Here is a 21,387-nt window from a genome sequence, read left to right on the forward strand (position 1 = left end):
GACCCAGCCATTCAGGAGGCTACAGGAAGATCCAGCTCTTGGGAGCAAATGAGCCCATCTCTAAAACAAAAGAGGCAGTTGAGTTTTCATAGCAATCACTTGTAAATTGGCCATAAAGGTAAAGGGACCCCTGACCATTAGGTCCAGTCGTGACCGACTCTGGGGTTGCGGTGCTCATCTCGCTTTACTGGCCAAGGGAGCCAGTGTACAGCTTCCGGGTCATGTGGCCAGCAGGACTAAGCCGCTTCTGGCGAACGAGAGCAGCACACAGAAACGCCGTTTACCTTTCCGCCGGAGTGGTACCTATTTATTTAATTGCACTTTGATGTGCTTTCGAACTGCTAGGTTTTCAGGGCCCTAAATTCTTAGCTTTGAAGCGTACAGAGCAACCCCTCCTCCACAGTGTTCTTTCCACACATCTTCTCCAGAGTGACCCCAGGAGCCTGTCCTCAGTGGCCAGCTCACCTCCTTTCACTCTGGCTCCAATCAGCACAAAGGGTGAGAAGACTTCTTAGTGGCTCCCACTGTTTAATGATGGAGACCTCAAAAAGCTGCCTTCCTTTGCTGAATTACATTGCTCAAACAAAGTAAGCTTGAGATAAAGGATTATGAGCTCAGTTCAAATGCCTAGACTCAGAATGTGCTCAGAGGCACTCTTACTCTTTAATCAGTGTTTTAATTTTTTTCTTGCTGAGATTTGCTCCCATCTTTAGTTGTTCATAACGCTGGAAATTTTGCTTTGCCGAGCTCAGAGGGGGCTGGGAGAGGGGGCAGAAAGAGATTGCTGAATGCCACCGAAATGCTGTGCTAAAGTCACATCTTTCTGATGCCCTGTTTTGGAGAGGGGGCTGCAAAGTGAATGTTCGGCTCTTGGAATGAATGTAGTTTAGTTTCTTATTTATATCCTTTTGTGTTGAAAGAATAAGCAGAAGAGCCTGCAGAACAGTGGAGCAGCTTGCAGGACAGCAGGGGTACTGTGACCAAGAGAGGGGTAGAGCTAGTAATCATAAACAGCAGAGCTGTCAAGGAGTGTGTGGTTAGGAGATAAAGGTAAAGGTAAAGGACTCCTGGACAGTTAAGTCCAATCAAAGGTGACTATGAGGTACGGCGCTCATCTCACTTTCAGGCTGAGGGAGCCGGTGTTTGTCCATAGACCTTTCCGGGTCATGTGTCCAGCATGACTAAACCGCTTCTGGCGCAACGGAACACCGTGACGTAAGCCAGAATGCACGGAAACGCCTTTTACCTTTCCGCCACAGTGGTACCTATTTATCTATTTGCACTGGCGTGCTTTCGAACTGCTAGGTTGGCAGGAACTGGAACAGAGCAACGGCAGCTCACTCCATCATGGGGATTCCATCCACCGACCTTCTGATTGGCAAGCCCAAGAGGCTCAGTGGTCTAGACCACAGCACCACCCGTGTCCCTGTAGTCAGGAGTCCCTTTTGGTTCAGCTTTTGAGCCAAATAATCTATGGTGTGCTTTGAAGGAGTGTGTGATCTGTAGGTTATCTGCATTGCCTTATTAGTCCGAGGAGTGGAAAGCCATTCAGTTTGCTGAAAAGGTGGATCGAATAAAATCCTTAAGTGCCCCTTGGCCGGCCGGCCTCTGACATTTTTTACTGAATTGTATTTCTGGGATAATGTGAGTCTGGGGGCATCTCTGGGGATGTTTGGGGGTGGGAAGCAGGGCTAACTTCCCTCCAGCCACCTCTCAGGGAGCTGCTGAGTCCCCTGCGGCCATCCTGGTGGCAGGATGGCTGGTCAGATGGACAGGTGATTGGCAGATCCCAGACTCCCCGGGGAACGGCGGGTGGAAGGAACGAGTTGCTAAATAATTCAGGCAGCGCTCCTGCCTCCCTTGACGCCCCTTTTGTTAACAAACATCATCATCCCTTCCGGGAAAAAACCCAAAGCTAAGCATGTAAGCGAGGAGACAAAGGAGAGATGTATATTACCATCTGCCAAATTAGACTACCTGCAACCCTTGTTTTGCACTGGGAAGGGCAGTCCCAGGGAGAGAGGAGTGGGGAGAGACTCCTTTTCATGGTAGCACCAACCAAGGTAATTGGGTGGGGGAGCCAAAAGATCAAGGAACCAATCTGTATATGTGGACTGTACCATTTTCAGGCAGCAGGTGGGAGGTCAAAAGAATCCTATGCAAAGCCCTGCTTTATCAAATCAGAGAATCGTAGAGTTGGAAGCGAAGAAGAAGAAGAAGAGGAGTAGTTTGGATTTGATATCCCGCTTTATCACTACCCTAAGGAGCCTCAAAGCGGCTAACATTCTCCTTTCCCTTCCTCCCCCACAACAAACACTCTGTGAGGTGAGTGGGGCTGAGAGACTTCAGAGAAGTGTGACTAGCCCAAGGTCACCCAGCAGCTGCATGTGGAGGAGCGGGGAAGCGAACCCGGTTCACCAGGTTACGAGTCCACCGCTCTTAACCACTACACCACACTGGCTCTCAGACCCTAGAGAATCATCTAGTACAATCCCCTGCATTGCAGGGATATGTAGCAATGGCCCATCTAGTTCCTAGGTGTCCTGCTGAACATCAGAATTTTTCCAGGAAGCCCACAAAGTAGTATTGAAGGGAATAAGCCTCCCCTTGCTGTTTTGCCATCCGGCACTGAAAGCTAGACTGCCTTTCAGCATGGAGGTTCTGCTTCACCAACAGAGCTTGCAGCCTTTGCATTCCGATCCTCCATCCATTTGTCAAAGATGCTGCAGTCGCATCCTGAACCTTCAGTCTTTCAGGGGGCTGAGCTGGAGGACTTCTGAAGACCTCTTCCAGCTTGACAATTCTTTTCGAAGTTGTGAAGTGTGGGTAGGGCTGTAGCCCAGTGGTAGAGAATCTGCCTTGGATGCGGAAGTTTCCAGGTTCAAGCCTCAGCACCTCCAGGTAGGACTGAGAAAGAACCCTGCTTGAAACCCAGGGGAACCGCTGCCAGTCTGTGCAGCCAGTACTGAGCTAAAGGACACAATGACCCGACTCAGCATGAGGCAGCTCCTATGATTTGTCAAAATCTTTTTGACTAACAAGCCTTTCCTCTGGTTAAAAAGGCAGGTGAGGCAAATCAATGTTCTTCGATCGCTCATTGGCCCCTTAATGCAGCAACCTCTTTCCAGCCAGACCCTGGCAAGGCGGGTGTGTGTGTGTGTGTGTGTGTGTAGAGAGAGAAATATTTTGCTTTCCCTGAAATTAGCTTCTGGAGAAGAAAAGCCCACGTCCGCCAGTGCCAAAGAAAGCCAAGCCCCTTCCTTGGCTTTTGAGGACAGGAGGAAACCACATTCATCAGTGATTAACTAGGTTTCCCATTGAATAAGCCGCGGTGCCCTGCCCGGTCGTGCCCCAGGTGTCTGCCTTGCTAATCGGCTTATTGAGAGAGAGCAGCGCTCTCTGGATGGGCCTGGCTTGTGCTTTGATGCTAATGCAGGCAAGTGGAGCGTTATCAGGCGTCCCGGATTCCACCTTGGCCGCCTGCTGCGGGAGATGCTGCCTCCTGTTTTGCCTCGCTGCCAACCTCATGTTTCGCCAGTTAGAAGAAATCGCCTTCTGGAAAAATAAGACGGGCCTTCCCCTTCTCTATTTTTTCCCCTCCTTTAAAAACTAGAACCAGCATAAGAACATAAGGAGAGTCTGCTGGATCAGGCCCACCTAGCCCTGCCGAGAGCCCTGCGGGGAAAAGGGGACATCCCGTTTTTTCATGGCCATTTACGGTGTCGCTATCTCTCACACTCACACCCTGCACTCTCGCCACACACAAAAGCACACACACTCGTTTTTGGGTGCCACGCAGTATCTTTCCCTGAAAAAAGTGCTTTTGGGGGGGAATGAGAGTAAGGTGCGGGTTAAGTGACTCGCCTGGAAGAACATTCCAGAAGATCCTGGTTTGGGGCCTGAAGGAACCTCAAGAGACAACTGTGCAGGGTGGCCTTCATTCTGATCTTGCAGAACTCTTTTGATGTTCTCACTAGAACCAAGAGAATGGTTTGCAGCACACTGCAGCCTCACATCACATCAGGGGCATTTCAGATGGCCGGCGGATGGCCATCACGTCACCAAAGTCCTCTGTTCCCCAGTGGCTGCTCCTGGGGAAATGGCTTGCTCGTGTTTACATGGCAGAAGGAAAAGCTGGAGTCATAAGATTGGTGGGAGCATCGGGGCACAGCGAGTCCCCTCCGCCAGGCCCAAAGCAGACGCTTGACTTTTAAAACAGGGAATTCTGAAGCTGTTTTCCCCCAAAGCTGCTGGTGCTTGGACAAATGGGTCAGTTAAGAAAGAGAAAGTCAGAGATCACGATAATTGCTGCATTTTAGATGCTTTTCTTGCTTGCTCGATTGAAACTGCTTGAGGGGCGCTGCAGATGGTGGTGGAGGAGGATAAATGGGTTGGCTTAATTAGATTTATGGCTCATCCTGTTCCCAAAGACTGGGGGCAGATGTCATCACCCTTGTATTCAAAACAAGGGGTGGATCACTCCCCACACCCTCCATATTGTATCAAGGAGAAATGGCTGTGCTTGGATCCAAGCCGGGGTCCTTGACGTAACTCTCCAGTAAGAACATAAGAAGAGGCCTCCTGGATCAGGCCAATGGACCATCTAATCTAATTCTCACAGGGCCAAACTAGATGCCCCTAAGGGAAGTCGTCAAGGAGGACCTGAGCACAAGAGCCCTTGTGGTTTCCAGCAACCGCCATTCACAAGCATTGCTGCCTCCAACTGTGGAGGCAGAGCAGAGCCATCGTGGTTAATAGCCATTGACAGTCCTCTCCACTGAATCTGTCTAATCTTCTTTTGAAGCCTTTGAGGTTGGTGGCCACCACGTCCTCCCTTGGGAGGGGGGTCCATAGTTTATCTCTGCGCTGTGTGAAGAAGGATTTTCTTCTTCATCTTTCCTGAATCTTCCAACATCCATCTTCATTGGATGTCCACGAGTTCTAGCGTTAGGAGAGGGAAAGGAAATTGTTTCTTTCTAAACTTTCTTTATACCCTCCATAATGTTATAAGCCACTATCATGTCACTTCTTTCTCGTCTTTAAACTCCAACATCCCAAATGCTGCAGCCTTTCCTCATAGGGGAGTGCTCCCCATCTGGACTTTAAGCTGCAATCATGGACACTCTTGCAAGGGAGAAAACCTCCTTGATCTCTCTGGGACTTACTTCTAATAAATAAGCTTTGTTTGCTTGGATTTGGGATTTTGCTAGATTCACTCCCTTGCTGTCCAGGAGAGCTGTCCAAGGTTCTGAAAAGCTCTTGTGCAGAGGTGGAGAACCTTAAACTCAACCTTAAACTCATTCACATGGGTGAATGAGGCCCCCCAGGCTTCTCTGTCTGGCCCTCAGAACTCTCTCTAGGCCATGCCCTTCACAAGCTCTGCTTCACACCCATGAGTGTTTCTGCCCAGCTGGAATGTGTCCCTGAATTCTGATAATACCTCATTTACCTGGAGGAGTATCTCAGCATCTCTAGAAACTAGCTTACCATAAAGGTAAAAGGTAAAGGTACCCCTGCCCATACGGGCCAGTCTTGACAGACTCTGGGGTTGTGCGCCCATCTCACTTAAGAGGCCAGGGGCCAGCGCTGTCCGGAGATACTTCCGGGTCACGTGGCCAGCATGACATCGCTGCTCTGGCGAGCCAGAGCTGCACACGGAAACGCCGTTTACCTTCCCGCTGGTAAGCGGTCCCTATTTATCTACTTGCACCCGGAGGTGCTTTCGAACTGCTAGGTTGGCAGGCGCTGGGACCGAGCAGCGGGAGCGCACCCCGCAGCAGGGATTCGAACCGCCGACCTTTCGATCGGCAAGTCCTAGGCGCTGAGGCTTTAACCCACAGCGCCACCTGCGTCCCTTAAGCTTACCATAGAACAGTGAAATTTGCATTTGTTGATCCACCCATTTTTGCCTTGGGTTCTATCAACCACTGATATGTGGCCCTCGGAAGGTTCTACAGAAGGCAATGTGGCCCTTGGGCTGAGAAAGGTTCTAGTGAGAACACCAGAAGAGCTGTGCAGGATCAGACCAAAGGCCACCCTGCTTCACACAGTTGTCTCCTGAGGTTCCTTCTCCTCATCATGGCTAATGGCCCAGTTGTGGATTTATCAAATCCTTTCTTAAAGTCATGTGGCAATGAGCTTCACAAGTTACTTGTGCACTTACTGAAGTAGTCCTTCCTTTTATTGACCCATCACTTCCATTGGGTTGCTTCCGCTGCCACTTTTCTGGCAGTACCAGCCCAGGAATGAAAACAGCAATTACAGCAACAAAGACTAAGCTGTATTAAAAATGGCAGCTATACCTCAGTTCAGCTGATACCAGCAGTTTTTGGTGCCTTCTCTTTTTGACTTTTTCTACCTCAGCTAGCTGTTTATTAGAAGAACTTGTATCTGAGTTTGCTTATTTCTTCCTCACCCCATCTATTGTCCTTTCATGTCATGGCTTTTTAGAGTGTAACCCTGAGCACAGAGACTCTCCTGTCTCTCTCTTTTTTAATGACTTGCAAGTGACTCCGTAGGATAGCGATGGGAAATCATTAAGCAAACGAGCACATTCTCCCTGCAGTCTTGTGTTCTTGCCCCAGAGCACCTGTTCCTGCCACCTGCAGATCACCTGTGCAGCTTAAAATCTCTTTCCACCTGTGCAGCTTAAAATCAAACCATGTGGGCAAAAGAACAGTGCTTTGTGAGGCCTGGCAATCAACTGATCCATGGTGCTTGCAAAGTGCAGACTTTTGCAGACACTGACAACCAGCTGACTGCTGACATCCTGCAACTCTAGCCTGAATGGACAGCAGATTCTATCTATCATCTGTCTGTCTGTCTATATCTATCTATCTATCATCTATCTATCTATCTATCATCTATCTATCTATCTATCTATCTATCTATCTATCTATCTATCTATCTATCTATCATCTATCTATCTATCTATATCTATCTATCATCTATCATCTCTCTCTCTCTATATATATCTATCTATCTATCTATCTGTCTGTCTGTCTGTCTGTCTGTCTATCTATCTCTATCTATCTATCTATCTATCTATCTATCTATCTATCTATCTATCTATCTATCTATCACATTTATAACCCAACTTTCCTCCAAGGAGCTCAAGGTGGCGCCTATGGTTCTTCTCTCCTCCTGGTTCTTCTTACAACAACCCTGTGAGGTAGGTTAGGCTGAGAGACAGTGACTGGCCCAAGATCACCTAGCAAGTGTCATCATGACCAAGTGGGAATTTGAACCCTGGTCTCCCAGGTCCTCATCCATCACTAAAACCACACTGGCTCTCAGTCAGGGGTGTCAACTTGAATAAAATATTGAGGGGCCCAGGTAAGCCCAACGCTGCATAATCGATCACAAGACACATTGTTCACACACCATTTGAATGGCAGTGCCCATCAACTTTGGGGGCCCCCATTCCCATTCAAATATTTTTTGGGGGGGGAGCAAAGGGACCTCGGCCCTTAGGAGTTGGCTCCTATGCTCTCAGCAATTTGGGAGGAGCCCACCCAAATAACCAGTTCATTCGAATGCACTCACGTTCTGACTTTTTTGCCATTCAGCATTGCACATTCTGAATCTGAGGGGTGATGCTGGATGTGGGGGAAATTCCCCTTGAGGGGGTGATGACACTGGGGAAATTTGGAGACCTGAGACTTAATTTGACCCACCTCTGAAAATCTCCATTGCCAACCCCCATCTTTTTGGGTGGGGCGGGGGGACAAGGCAGCTCTTACTCTCTCCAGAATGGTGTCTTTCAAGGGCTTATGCTCTGCTAGGATTATAGTTGGCGAATCTGCTAGTGCTGAGCCTCTGAGCTTGTGTTTGTGTGTGTGTGTGTGTGTGTGTGTGTGTGTGTGTAGCAGCTATTTATAATAGGATTGTTCTTTGCTGCATAGCCATCTCTTTACACCCCCCTCCCATCGCCCGGCACCACATCCATGCCTCCTGTGTAATGCACCAGCTTTTATTAGCTATTAGTCCTATTACTCATGTCTGTGACTTTATTTCATCCCGCCTCTTTCCCTCGCATTGTACTTGGCTTGCCTATAAAACGCCCCTGACTGAGATTCTGAAAAGGAGAGAAGGGATCAGAAAGCCCAAAGTGGGCACCGTGGGGAGTAGGGGCAGCGAAGCCCATTAGTGGTTCTGTTTTCCAGGATCCCTCCCACAAGTCTGCCAGAAATTCAGATTATTTTTAAAACGGTGGCTGTGGATTGGAGGGAGGCTAATCGTTTTTCCCAGCCCGTGGTTTCTTTCTTCTTCTTAAAAAAAATAAAAAATAAAAATCAACAAGCTCTGGGACTCAGGTTGGCCTGTAGGTCAGACCCTCTCATCTCATTTTGGTTCCTCAGTCAAGAGATGAAAGTGACAGGGAGTCTGGCTGCACAACGAGATAGACAGATCCATCAGTTTAGCTTATGCATGTCTCCAGTCTTAAACATCTCCTGGAAATTCATCAGCATCCATTCACGTTTCCCTTAATATGCATGTTCATACACAGTCTTGCCTAACATATACAGTGGTACCTCGGGTTACATACACTTCAGGTTACATACACTTCAGGTTACAGACTCTGCTAACCCAGAAATAGTACCTCGGGTTAAGAACTTTGCTTCAGGATGAGAACAGAAATCGTGCGGTGGCAGCGCAGCAGCAGGAGGCCCCATTAGCCAAAGTGGTGCTTCAGGTTAAGAACGGTTCCAGGTTAAGAATGGACCTCCGGAATGAATTAAGTACTTAACCCGAGGTACCACTGTACAATAAAGGTATGTAAGGCATTTCCTCTGAATGTATTTCTGTACAGTGGTACCTTGGGTTACAGACTCTTCAGGTTACATACGCTTCAGGTTACAGACTCCGCTAACCCAGAAATAGTACCTCAGGTTAAGAACTTTGCTTCAAGGAACAAAAATTGTGTGGTGGCACGGCGGCAGCTGGAGGCCCCATTAGCTAAAGTGGTAACTCAGGTTAAGAACGGTCTCAGGTTAAGAACAGACCTCCAGAACAAATTAAGTTCTTAACCTGAGGTGCCACTGTATAGCATTTTGTTATTGTGATCACCATAGTCATTATTTATTGTGTTTATTAGAGATTTCATTGAAGGTGCTGTGATTTCTTAGGAGGCTCCTCTATTCCCCTCACAGAGCTGCCATTCCCAAAGAAGTTTAACAGTCATTCTCTTTTCCCAGGGAAATCTGGGAATTGTAGTTCCATGAGAGGAACAGGCAGTGCTTTTTTTCCGGGGGGATGCAGGGATACGCATTCCCCCAAACATTTTGTGAATCTAAGTTTGGCCTCATTGAGGGGCAATATTTCAATATGAACAGGAAAATGAGTACCCCTAAACATTTTTTTAATAAAAAAAGCACTGGAAATAGGGGTCTCATAACTCTCAGCACCTTTCATGAGCTCCAGCTCCCAGAATCCTTTGGGGGAAGCCATGACTGTTCAAAGTGGTATCATAGAGCCTTCAATGTATGGTGCAAATGTGGCCTATGTCTACTCTGGGAAGGATTAACACAAGAAATGACTTTGAGGGCACAATCTTATCCCCAATTGCTACACACACAGGCTGAGGTGAAAGGTGAGAGGGTGGGTATGTTGATGTGCCATCAGGCCTGGATTGGGCGTGATGTCATCATTTGACATTGGTGGGGCTGGTGTGGGAGTCAATGGGTTTCTGGGCCAGCTCTGTCCCTCCCAGAATCAACCACCAGAATGTCTTATTTGGGGCTCCCTATTGGTGGGGATCCTGCAGGTGGGTACTTCTACCTGCCCATATATTTGGTAGGAAGCAAAGGGAGGTCTAGCTGGCATTGTGACGTTGGCATCAGAAGCAAGGGACGAATTCAAGCTAGCACCAAGAAGATTGCTCCATCTAGAAGAAATTATTGTAGAATGGAATGATCTACCTTCTCCCCCCCCCCAACACATTGTCTGTGGGTTCTCCTGATCTCTCAAGCCAATTTAGGGGGTGTCAGGGCAAAGAAGAGGGGGGAAAGCTCTGTTGCTCTATCAGTTCCTTGTGTGGGCTTCCACTGGTGCAAGCAGTTAACTTAATCTGGCCCGCTGGTCAGTTGGAGTAGGTGGGAAACATCTCCACACAGTCTACCATGCCTGGTGCAAATTGTGGTTTGGACTGCACCTCCAAATCTCTCCCTTGACTTTTCACAGTTTGCCAGGTGGTTTTGGGCAGGTGTGCATGGGAATATATTTAGGTTCCTCCTTTTTCGTCCTCTCACAGGGTTTGACGCATCAAGCAGAGGGGATCCCAGTTCCCGGAGGAAATGTGTTCTTGAGGAGAGAAGGCCTGGAGCCTGCTCAGTGACGTCCACCTAAGGGGAATGCATCCCATCTTTTGAGAGGTAAGCTTCCGGGATGACGGGACAAGGGTATTGCTCCAGGGATGTGGACTGTATCTCTGTGCTAAGAAGAGGATTGGTTTGCAAGAATAAAAAACCAATGACAGTAACAGTGTGTTGCTTGAACTTCTGAAGAAGAAGAAGAAAAGTTGGAATTGATATCCCGCTTTATCACTACCTGAAGGAGTCTCAAAGCGGCTGACATTCTCCTTTCCCTTCCTCCCCCACAACAAACACTCTGTGAGGTGAGTGGGGCTGAGAGACTTCAGAGAAGTGTGACTGGCCCAAGGTCACCCAGCAGCTGCATCAGGAGGAGCGGAGACGCGAACCCGGTTCCCCAGATTACGAGTCTATTGCTCTTAACCACTACACCACACTGGTTCTGAATGCTTCTTTCTATAGAAAATGCATAACCGAAGCTGGGTTGGGTGGAAATCTTTCTGTCCACCACTGGCAGAAGCTCAAACCGTGACTGCATTGCAGGCAAAGCAGGGACTTGTTGCTTTTTATCTAGGCAGCATGGGAAATTTCACTCTTCCCAGCTAGAAACAGTAGAAAGGTAAATGTGGTGCCTGTTGCTCCACCCATTTTTGCCTGCCAGCTCCTCCCACCACTGACATGTGGGCCTCAGAAGGTCGCACAGAGGGAAATGTGATCCTCAGGGTGAAAAAGGTTCCTCACCCCGGTGTACTGTTTTGGGAGAAGTGAATTAGGTAGGCTCACATGAAAGAGGTTAACATCTGGTTACCCCAGCAGCCATTTTCTCTGAGATTCGCCACAGCCCAGAGCTTCAGAAACAGAATATCAGCTGAAACATCTGAAGTGGGGGAGGGGCATATCAGTGCCTTTGCCCCTCCCTAGTAAATCTTGTATGTTTTGCTTCATTTTTTAAATTATTTTAAGCCACTTAGGGGACTACAGTTGGTACACACAGCTTAAAAGGTAAAGGTAAAGGACCCCTGACAGTTAAGTCCACTCAAAGGCGACTCTGAGGTTGTGGCACTCATCTCACTTTACAGGCCGAGGGAGCTAGTGTTTGTCCGCAGACAGTTTTCCAGGTCATGTGGCCAGCATGCCTAAACCACTGCAGTGGGACACCATGGCGGAAACCAGAGCGCACGGAAACACCATTTACCCTCCCACCACAGCGTTATCTATTTATCTACTTGCACTGGCATGCTTTCGAACTGCTACGTTGGCAAAAGCTGGGACTGAGCAGCGGGAGCTCACCCTGACGCGGGGATTCGAACTGCCAACCTTCTGATCAAGAAGCCCAAGAGGCTCAGTGGCTTAGACCACAGTGCTACCCACGTCCCAGCTTAGAAATGCTCTAAATAAATGAGGGAGTCTGTAAGTAGTCCTTTCAAGAGTGCTACAAAGTGCAACACAAAGCGGTTGTGAGGTCGACCTGCAATTATGTGAGTGAAGGGAAATCCTGCTAGGGCCCAATGATGCCCAGTCCACAATAACGCTGGCCACTGCCTGCCTGCTAGCTGGACTCTACTGGCTCAGAATGTTCTAGGGTGCCAAAGAATGTTCACAAACATTCCAACTTCTGAGTGACATTGAAGATCAAGTTGGCTCCTGTGAGGGAAATGGGAAAGCAAGTTGGGCTGAGGGAGGAAAAGAAAGGAACTCAGAGCATCAGGGAATGTTCACAAACATTCAAACAGTCGAATGACCATTTCAGGATGTCAGAAATCAGGGAAATGGAAGGTCAGTTGGGCCGAGGGAGAAAAACCAAGCAAACTCGCAGAGCTTTGAGGTGTGGGCTTTGGGAGCAGAAGCAAAGGATCAGAGGCTTCGAGGAGTCAGGAATGAGAGATAGGTGATGAAAACACGCATTGGATAAGGGGGACTGTATCCTCTTGTCTGCAGAGGGAGCTATAGTGGTGGGTGGGTGGTGGAGCTGTGGGGCTGCCCTCCTTACTTGGCTGCTGCTGCTGGGGTAGGACATGGCAGTGAGGAGATCAGGGCTGCCTCAGAGCTGCCCCACCATAATCCCAGAGCCGTCTAGGTAGGTTGCAGTGATGCCAGTGCTGGGACAGCTCCAGAGCTCTGCACCAGCACACTGGCCGCTCCCGAAAGGTAGGTTCAGCAGTCACAACAACAGCGACAACTGGGTATTTGGCTTCAGGTCTCTCTCTTTTTAAACAAACCAATTAAAAATAACAAGGACCCAAAATGTGCTAAGTAAGGTTGGCCACTGGGCAGGGTTCCAAGCTGTCTTCCTCCTGCTCCTCCACTTCGAAGGCGGATCCCCGGTGGAAGACAGCCAGGATGTTTTTTCTCGGGACGTTGAGCGGAATGCAGCCAAAGCCAAACGCCCCATAGTGGGGGTCAGGTAAAGTTGCCCCACACTGGACCCAGTTCTGCTGGCCTGGCTCCCAGTAATGGATCGCGCTGGAATAGCGGTCATTGCTGTCGCCCCCGAAGACATACACCCTCTTCCTCCAGCAGACGACGCCCGGGTAGGAGATGGCGATGGGGAGGAGAGGGATGGAGAGTTCTTGGTTCACCGTGCCATCGCTCAACAGGCAGACGCAACGGCCGGTGAAGTACCGGGAGCCTTCGTTGCCCTCCCCGGAAAGCCCCCCGACCACAAATATGCAGTCGCCCAAGGTGACAGCGCTGGCCTCGTAGAATTCAAAGGCCATGGGGACCTGGGACCAGGCGCCGGATTTGACGTCGTAAACCAGGAACCCCTTGTGAGGGACGGGGAGTTCGGCGTCATCCCTTTCCCCGCCGACGAGGTACAGTTTGCTCTTGAGTGTCACAGAGGCGAAATAAGTCAAGGCAAAGGGGAGACTGGAGATGTCCGTCCACTCCTCACGCTCCAAGTCGTAGCTCTCGGCGCACACGAGAGTCCCGGTGCTGTCCCAGCCCCCGGCAGCGTATAGCCTTTTCTGGCATAGGAGGAAGGCATGCCACGCCCGGGCTGTGGTCATGGGAGGCAGCTTGGACCAGTGGCCCCCAAGAGTGTCGTATACCAGAAGCTTATTGGAGTAAGAGCCATCTAAATGCTGCCCGCCGGTGATGTAGAGCTTGTGGCCCAGAGAAACGCAGCTAGGCGAGGTCAGCGATTTCAGGTCGGGAAGCTGCTCCCACTGCTCAGTGGATGGGTCGAAGAAGTGGACGTGAGAATCCAGCTCCTCATCCCCCAGGCTCATCTTGCTCCATTTGGGGAGCCCCACGCACACAACGCCCTTGTGGTACATGCCTTGCCGTAGGCCTCTGCTGGCCCACAGCCGTTCAGGGACGCTGAGTTCCTCCCACGGCAGTCGGACGCACTCATAAAACTCTTCTGTCTCGGCCCGGACCTCGGCCAGTTCCTCAGGGCTGAGGAGAGAGAGGCGGATGTGGTCCATCAGGGCCGCATGCTTCAGGAGGCGCTCGTCAGGGTTGTGGTACACCCAGCGACGCATGGCCCTGTAGATGGTCAGTTCGGAGTCCACCTCCAGGCCGTCCGAGGCAATGATGCTGACCAGGACGCTGAAGTCGAGGGCAAGGAAGGCTGTGAGCTCGATGAGGTGCTCGAAATGGAAGGCAATGTAGCGCGAGGCCGGGCGGAGGAGAGGCCGGTGGTTGTGGGAATACGCCAGCACGTAAAGACCCAGGCAGTTCTCCATGGAAATCCTCTCCATGAGGAATCTGCAAGGAGCAAAGGAGGAAAGACTTTTCTCATATATGGCATGGGGGAGAGAAAATAGGTAGACTGGGACATGCTTTTCTCCCTCTTTCGTAATATCAGAACTTACAATATTAGAACATAGCAGAGCAATTGAAAGTGCTGCTTTTGACCTGCAAAGCCTTATTCCTCAAGGACTGCCTTTCTCCATACGAACTAACCTGAACCCTGCAACCATCATTTCAGGCCCTTCTTCATGTGCCCCTTCCATGGGATGGTGGCAACAGAAGAACAGAGCCTTTTCAGTGGTGGCTTCCTATTTGCGGAATGCTCTCTCCAGGGAGGTGCCATCATTACATATCTTCAGGTGCCAGACAAAAACCTTCCTTTTTAAACAGGCCTTTGGCCATTAACCCCTTAGATGGGATGTTTTAATGTATCCCACCCCCTAGTATGGTTTTTGTTGTAAGTCATTTTTGTAAGCCACGTTGATTTGCCATGGCAAAAAACAAGGAGACGGAAGAGAACACGTTGGTTCTGAACTGGCTGTCCAACCCCACAGGGATGTGTCTTTAGATGAATGGCAAAGTTGTGGCCTTTCAGCTCTTTGGACGCCATCAGTGGTCAGGAGTGATGGGGAATTGTAGTCTGGAAACATGTGAAGGGCCACAGTTTCCCCTTCCCTGTTTTTGACGCACTGACCTACCCCTTCCTTATTACCTGGTGATGATTTCCAACGCGGACATGATTTGAAGCCTGCTGGCTGCTGTGAACAGATCTTCTACATCTTCAGAGATGAGGAGCAGCTCCCCTGTATAGATGTAATCCAGGAGTCTCTGGAGGGAGGAGGCGGTCAAATCCATCAGCACAATTTCGCCCTCCCGGGATTCCTTGAAGGTGCTGGTGAACATTCGCTGGAAGTAGAGGCTGATGGAAGCCAAGAGTGTTCTGGAGGGAAAGAGGAGAGATGCGCTAGGATGCATCACACACAGAGAAGAGGCGATAGAGAAGATGCTTTGCACCTGGGCTGATTCTACCATTAGAAAGAGTGAGGCAGTTGCATCAGGCAGGAGGAGTTGCTGGGGGTGGTGGTGGCAGGGACTGGCAGCAAGGATTTGAAGGGCAGGGCCATTTGTGTCATGTGTCCTCCCCTCTGCTCCTGACCTAGCCAGCCACTAAGGATGCTGTCCCATCAGATGTATGAGAGTAAGAAGCTTCAACTTCCGGTCTGGTTAGCTTTCATACATGCCCTGGGGTGGAGGGATCCTGCCTGCTTCAGGCAGCAAAATGTCTTGAGCAGGCATGCAGACCGTCTGGGCCAAATCCCCAGCATCTGTGGTTAAAAGGAGCTTAAGGAGCAGAGTGAGGAAAGAGGCTGGCGTGCAGCTGCCTGCCAGTACGCCACCAGCCAGATGGAAGAGCGGTCTGGCTCTGTTTCTAAGGAGGTTTTGCATACTAGGGCAGCACAGCGCAACCTCGCTTCTCCGGACCTCACTCAGTATAAGGCAGCTCTCTGCAAGAAGGGCTGTAGCTCAGTGGTGGAGCAACTGCTTTACATGCAAAAGGTCCCAGATTCAATAGCCAACAACATCTCTGGTAGGGCTTGGAGAGCTCCCTGTCCGAAATCTCAGAGAGCCACTGCCAGTCAGTGTAGGCAATAGAAGGCCCTAAGAAGATAAGAAGTACCTGCTGGATCAGGCCCATCTAGTCAAGCATCCTGTGTTCACAGTGGCCAAGCAGATGCCTGTAGGAAACCCGCAAGCAGGACCCAAGCATGAGAACTCCCACCTCCATGGCTTCCAGCAACTTTAGCATTTCTGACTCTGACTGTGGAGTCAGGGCATAGCCACTGTGGCTTGTGGATATCAATAGCCCACTCCTCCTCCATGCATTTGTCCAGTCCTCTGTTAAAGCTATCCAAATAGGTAGCCATCACTACCTCCTGTGGCAGGTAGTTCCATAGTTCCATAACATTGAGCTGAATTGATGGTCTGACACGACATAAGGCAGATTCCAATTTTCTGTCCCCGCCTTGATGCAGGTCAAATCCACTTTCTGTGTGTCTCAGCCAAAGTAACTTTGCACCTCTTCTCCTGGAATGCCTCAGCATCTACTCCTACAGTCATACCTTGGGTTACAGAAGCTTCAGGTTGTGTTTTTTTGGGTTGCGGACTGCCAAAAGTACCAGAATGGGTTACTTCTGGGTTTCGGCGGTCATGCATGTGCAGAAACGCTAAATTGCACTTTGCGCATGTGCAGAAGCACCGAATTGCAACTCGTGCGTGCGCAGATGCACCGCTGTGGGTTGCGGACGCTGCGGGTTGCGAACGTGCATCCCACACGGACCACGTTTGCAACCCAAGCATCCATTGCACTTGATAAATGGTCCCTGTCTTTTCCTTAAAGTCACTCCTGAGATGCCCCACCGCAGCAGAGCGTGGCTTGGAGTACTGCTGGCTTCTTACCTGTGGCAAGGGAACTTTCTTCCCTCGGCCACCAGGGTGACATCACAGAGCAGTTGCTTCTGGTACAGCTGCCTGATACCTGCAGGGGTGAGAGGATGACATGAGGGGGTTAAAGGAGGCCGGTGAGCAGGTTTTGCTTCAACCCACCAGGTGATAGTGCAAGTACATTAAAATGTTAAGCATGAGGTTGCCGGATCAGGCCACACTGCAATAAATAGCATAAAATGAAGAGGACAACAGAGCGCCACATAAAATTTGCATGTGCTAATTAATGCACCCAGCCCTTGCTAGAAGCAGGATTGAATTCCCCACGCATCAGCTGATGTGTGGGGAACTCAAACCAGCTTGCTCGCTGTCTCCCCTGACCCCAACTGTGACGGGTGGGAAGAGGCACCTGCCTGCCTATCACCTGACATCATTGTGATGTCAGGTGACTGAGAGGCAGCGGTCCTGCCCACCTGTCAAAGTTGCTGGAGAGGGGGTGGGATAGAGAGAGAGAGGAAGATCTGAACCGCTGGAGGAAAAAGGTTCCCCTTCTCTGCTCTATAACATAAGAAGCAATGAAAAAAGAACAGAATGTTTCAAGGAAAAGGTACAGTGTTCCTTTTCTTTATAGTTGGGCACCTATAGGAAGCTACAAAATTTTTAAGATTAGGAAGGAAGGATTCTAGGCAAACTTGCTTTCCCAGCGAGCATTGATAGTGGGGATGCTCCAGCACAAGACTCCTGCAGCCAACCCGGTTCTTCCGCTTGCTTGTCATGCAAAATCGAACACACAGGGATAGGGAAAGTCCCTGCCAAGCCTTTAATTTATTTACCACTTATTTTGTAACTCTTATAAACCACTTGATTTTTTTTAAAAAAATAAAACACCTCTTAAAGTGGTTTTAGAAAAGATGAAACCATAAAATTACCAATAAGAAAAAAGAACAACAACTGGAGACTTCCAACAAGTTAAAATAACAGCAGGTTAAAAACAGATTAAAACTGGGATCAACTTTCTAAGTATGTGGACAGGCTTGCCTAAGCAAAACTGTATTTAGCAGGGGGCCAAAAAAGTACCGAAAAGAGCAATCTAGGCTTCTTGAAAAGAAACTGTCACGAATCTTCCAACATTCAGCTTCGCTGCATGTCCTTGAGTTCTACCGTTTTCAGAAAGGGATACAGACTTTTCTCTATCCACTTTCTGGGGCTCAGGGGAAAGGCACCCATGAGGGTTCAGTTCTGGGAGCCCTGGTGCTGCAAGATCCGATTCAGGGGCCTCCTGCTGGCAGCCAGCTTCAGGTTTGGAGAACCCTCCAATTGGCAGCATTGGGGAGCATAGGATTCAACTCCTAGGGGCCGAGGGGGGTTCAGCCTCTCCAATAAAATATTTGAATGGCCGCCACCCCAAAAGTTGATGGCCATTGCCGTTCAAATGGTTTGTGTGCACCGTGTCATGTGATTGGTTATGTGGGACGGGGCTTATCCCCCCCCAATACTTTATTCAAGTTGGCACCCCTGTTAGGAAGCCGCTCTGGCTCCTTAGCCTGCAATTCTGTAGCTTCTGACTCAGTTTCCCAGTCACAACTGGACTCCAGGGTCGTCACACTTACCCTGCTTGATGATGTGTTTCAAAGACAGTAGTCCGCTTTGGGGGTCATCTGACCTCAATTCTTTCTCCCTCGGAGCCTCTGTAGTCTTAGCCATTGGGGATGTCTGGCGAAGAAAGCTGTTATGCCCATGAACAAAGATACAGAATGTTAGGTCCGTAATGTTGGGGTTATTCAAAGGGGTGCATTCATTTCAACCTGTTCACACAGACCTAAAAATGCAACCTGTAAAACACAGTATCATAGAATAGAGTCATAGAGTTGGATGGGACCTCAAAGGTTCTTCCTCTTGTTGTTCTGCTACTAATAATAATTGCATTTATAGCTCATCTTTCCTCCCGAAGAAACTCAAAGAAGCTGACATGGTCCATCTAGCTTAGTATTGTCTGCACTGACTGGCAGCAGCTCACTATTGTTTCAGCCCTACCCAGAGTTTCCAGGGATTCAGCCTGGGATCATCTGTTGCAGATAAGGTGCTCTACCACTAAGCTATGGGCCATTTCCCTAAGAATAAATCAAGATTTCAGTCCTCGTGGTTCTGATATAAATAGGAATGCAGGAAACTTCCTTATACTGAGTCAGGTTTTGGTCTCTCTAGCTCAGTATTGTCTAGAGAGCCAGTGTGGTGTAGTGGTTAAGAGCGTAATCTGGGGAACCGGGTTTGCGTCTCCGCTCCTCCACTTGCAGCTGCTGGGTGACCTTGGGCCAGTCACACTTCTCTGAAGTCTCTCAGCCTCACTCACCTCACAGAGTGTTTGTTGTGGGGGAGGAAGGAAAAGGAGAATGTTAGCCGCTTTGAGACTCCTTAGGGGGAGTGAAAAGTGGAATATCAAGTCCAAACTCCTCCTCCTTTTCTTCTTCTTCTTCTTCTTCTTCTTCTTCTTCTTCTTCTCCTCCTCCTCCTCCTCCTCCTCCTCCTCCTCCTCCTCCTCCTCCTCCTCCTCAATGGTAATGGCTTTCTAGAGCTTCAGGCAGGGAAACATTTCTGGCCTGACCTGGAGAGATACCTGGGACTGAACCCTGGAACCCTCTGCATGAAAAGCAGATCCCCTAACCACTAAGCCATGTGGACCTTCTCATAGGAAGCTGCCTTATACTGAGCCGGATCCAATTAATCTAACTCTTCAACATTTTCATTCATTCATTCATTCATTCATTCATTCATTCATACAGAGAGAGAGACAGAGACAGAGAGAGACAGAGAGAGAGAGATGTATCTATAGGCTGTGTTTTCAGCACCACTACACAAAGCAAAACAATAATGAAGTCAAGTTAAACCCAAGCAGCTGCATTACTCCTTTTTAAAAAGCATAAAACAATCAAGAATCAGCCAGCATCATTGACACATTTTCTAAGAGGGGTTTTTTTTAAAAAGGAAGATAGTCCCTGTCCATAAATATGCAATCTAGCGAAAAGGACAGGAAAGAGGAAATTAACTGAGGAGAGCCTTCACACTGAGAGGCAGTCTACCTTTCTACTGCCCTTATCACCCAAATTTCAAGATGGGGAAGCTGTGAGCCTGCAGGTGTCATTGGACTCCTCTCAGCAGCCCTGATAATTGAGCTTGCTGGCTGGGGATGGCATTGGTAGGGGTGAGAAACACCAGAACTGCTGCTGCTGCTCCTCCTCCTCCTCCTCCTCCTCCTCCTCCTCCTTCTTCTTCTTCTTCTTTGCTGAGGTTGGATGGCCATCAGTCAGGGATTCTTTAGTTGCACTTCCTACATTGCATAGGGTTTGAATAGATGACCCTCGGGGTCCCTGTCAACTCTACAATTCTATGAGTCTATGATTATTTATTGATTTATTGATTTCCCACCCTTAACCATAAGGCCCCGGGGCGGATTGCAGCATTAAAACACAGTATTAGGAAACCATTCAAAACAACGTAAAACCATAAAAACAAGGCAGGTCCTAAAAAACATACATCTCAAGTGTCAAACGATCAGGGCAAAGAAGTACAATGTCAGCACTCTCCAAAAACTGTATAATGAAGGTGTCCAGATGAACCTCTGTGGGGAGGGAGTTACACATCTTAGGGGCCACCACAGAGAAGTCCCTCTCCCCTTGGGCCGCCCCTCACTGAGGGTGGAGGAAATTTGTCTATAGGGAAGGAGGTCCCTTTCAGATATGTCAAATGTTCCCCTCTGACCCCTCCCCCCAAATGGGTGGAATGGAGGGTCCAAGGGTTTCTTAAGATGAATTAAGTATTTGTATAGTAGGATTATAAAAATAATCATATTGTGTTATCAACATACGTGATACATCACAAAGCAATTCCCCAAACTGGCAGGGTCCTTCACTCCAAGGAGCCTAAAATTTGTGCTTTAATTGGTGGGCAGGGAGCAACTGAGGAGGGAAGGGAGAGAAGGTAAGAAAGAGGTGGTCAAATGCAGGCAGACTGTAGGCAATGAGGCCCACCATACCTGGGCCAGGGGGAGGAGTCAACAAGCCCATGGGGGAGAGAGCTAGACAGGTGAGCTGCGGAGAGCTACCTCACAGGAGTGATGAGGAAGCATCATCTCGGTTGCCCGGGTAACCAGGATTCAGTGGGCTGGGGACACATTGGCCTGGTTGCTATGGTGACAGGGGTACAGATACCTTCTACCTTTAGGCCCAGCAGAAGTGAGAGCCTTGGGTGACACCCACACCGCACAATATCTCTTCCCAGAGTGACAGTTCCCAGCTCCTCGTGGGAGGAACCATGTGCCTTAAATGTGTGTTAAAGAGTGTGGATGTGACCTTTAAGGATCTCAAGTGAGTTGTGAACATCGTCCAAAAGGAAGCAGGCAGTCAAAATCTATTTTAGGGCTGTGGGGGACAGACATTGAGCAACTTTAGCCTACAGCAAATGAAACATCTTAAGCTCCCTCGCTCCTCACCAACCAGTATGGTTGGCAATTTACCTGGGTTTATAGCAACAACAGGTGGAAGTGTAAACCAGTACATCTTCTAGGTTCACTTGGAAGAGCCAGCATGGAGTAATAGTTAGAATTTTGGGTTTTTGACCTGGGAGACCAGGGTTCGAATTCCCTCCTGGCCATGAAGCTCCCTGACTGACCTTGGGACAGCCACTGCCTCTCAATATAGACCAGTGTTTTCCAAACTTACAATAGCTGCAACCCCTTTTTGAGAGTCCAGTCTTTATGGTGTACCCCATTTCTTGCACAAAGGTGATGGGGGTAGTTTTAATAATACTATTTTATCTAGAATAAAGTAAAATTTGAAAAGGATGTTGTGCACCTTTTGAAACCCTTTCATATATCCCCAGGTATGTTTCCCACACTGTGGGAAACACAGCACTAAGGTGAAATAAAAATGCATACATTCATGGA

General features: G+C 49.0%; 2 protein-coding genes across 3 annotated transcripts in view; one reads left to right on the plus strand and one right to left on the minus strand.

Annotated features, from left to right (window-relative positions):
- SRRM3 (serine/arginine repetitive matrix 3) overlaps positions 1–21,387 on the plus strand; it is a 104,331-nt gene that overhangs the window by 22,254 nt on the left and 60,690 nt on the right. For both annotated transcript variants that reach the window (XM_081890384.1, XM_081890385.1), the window contains exon 2: positions 10,253–10,373. The gene's annotated coding sequence lies outside the window, so the exon portion shown is untranslated. The remainder of the gene's footprint in view (positions 1–10,252; positions 10,374–21,387) is intronic.
- On the minus strand, positions 12,497–20,607 carry LOC309357840 (kelch-like protein 25). Its single transcript, XM_081890394.1, has 5 exons — positions 20,479–20,607; positions 18,059–18,174; positions 16,464–16,542; positions 14,719–14,946; positions 12,497–14,021 (listed from the first exon to the last, which is right to left on the minus strand). Exons 2-5 carry the CDS (start codon positions 18,150–18,152, stop codon positions 12,560–12,562), a joined length of 1,863 nt encoding a protein of 620 aa, XP_081746520.1. The 5' UTR covers positions 18,153–18,174; positions 20,479–20,607; the 3' UTR covers positions 12,497–12,559.

Source organism: Podarcis melisellensis, assembly GCF_964234715.1.
Source record: "Podarcis melisellensis genome assembly, chromosome: 15".
Classification (NCBI taxonomy): Eukaryota; Metazoa; Chordata; class Lepidosauria; order Squamata; family Lacertidae; genus Podarcis; species Podarcis melisellensis.

Excerpts from the sequence above, each read along its gene's own strand:
- LOC309357840 (XM_081890394.1), bottom strand. The coding sequence starts at position 18,152 with ATGGCTAAGACTACAGAGGCTCCGAGGGAGAAAGAATTGAGGTCAGAT. Across the intron at positions 16,543-18,058 it reads GAAACACATCATCAAGCAGG|GTATCAGGCAGCTGTACCAG; the intron begins GTAAGTGTGACG and ends TCACCCCTGCAG. Across the intron at positions 14,947-16,463 it reads AGAAAGTTCCCTTGCCACAG|AACACTCTTGGCTTCCATCA; the intron begins GTAAGAAGCCAG and ends CTTTCCCTCCAG.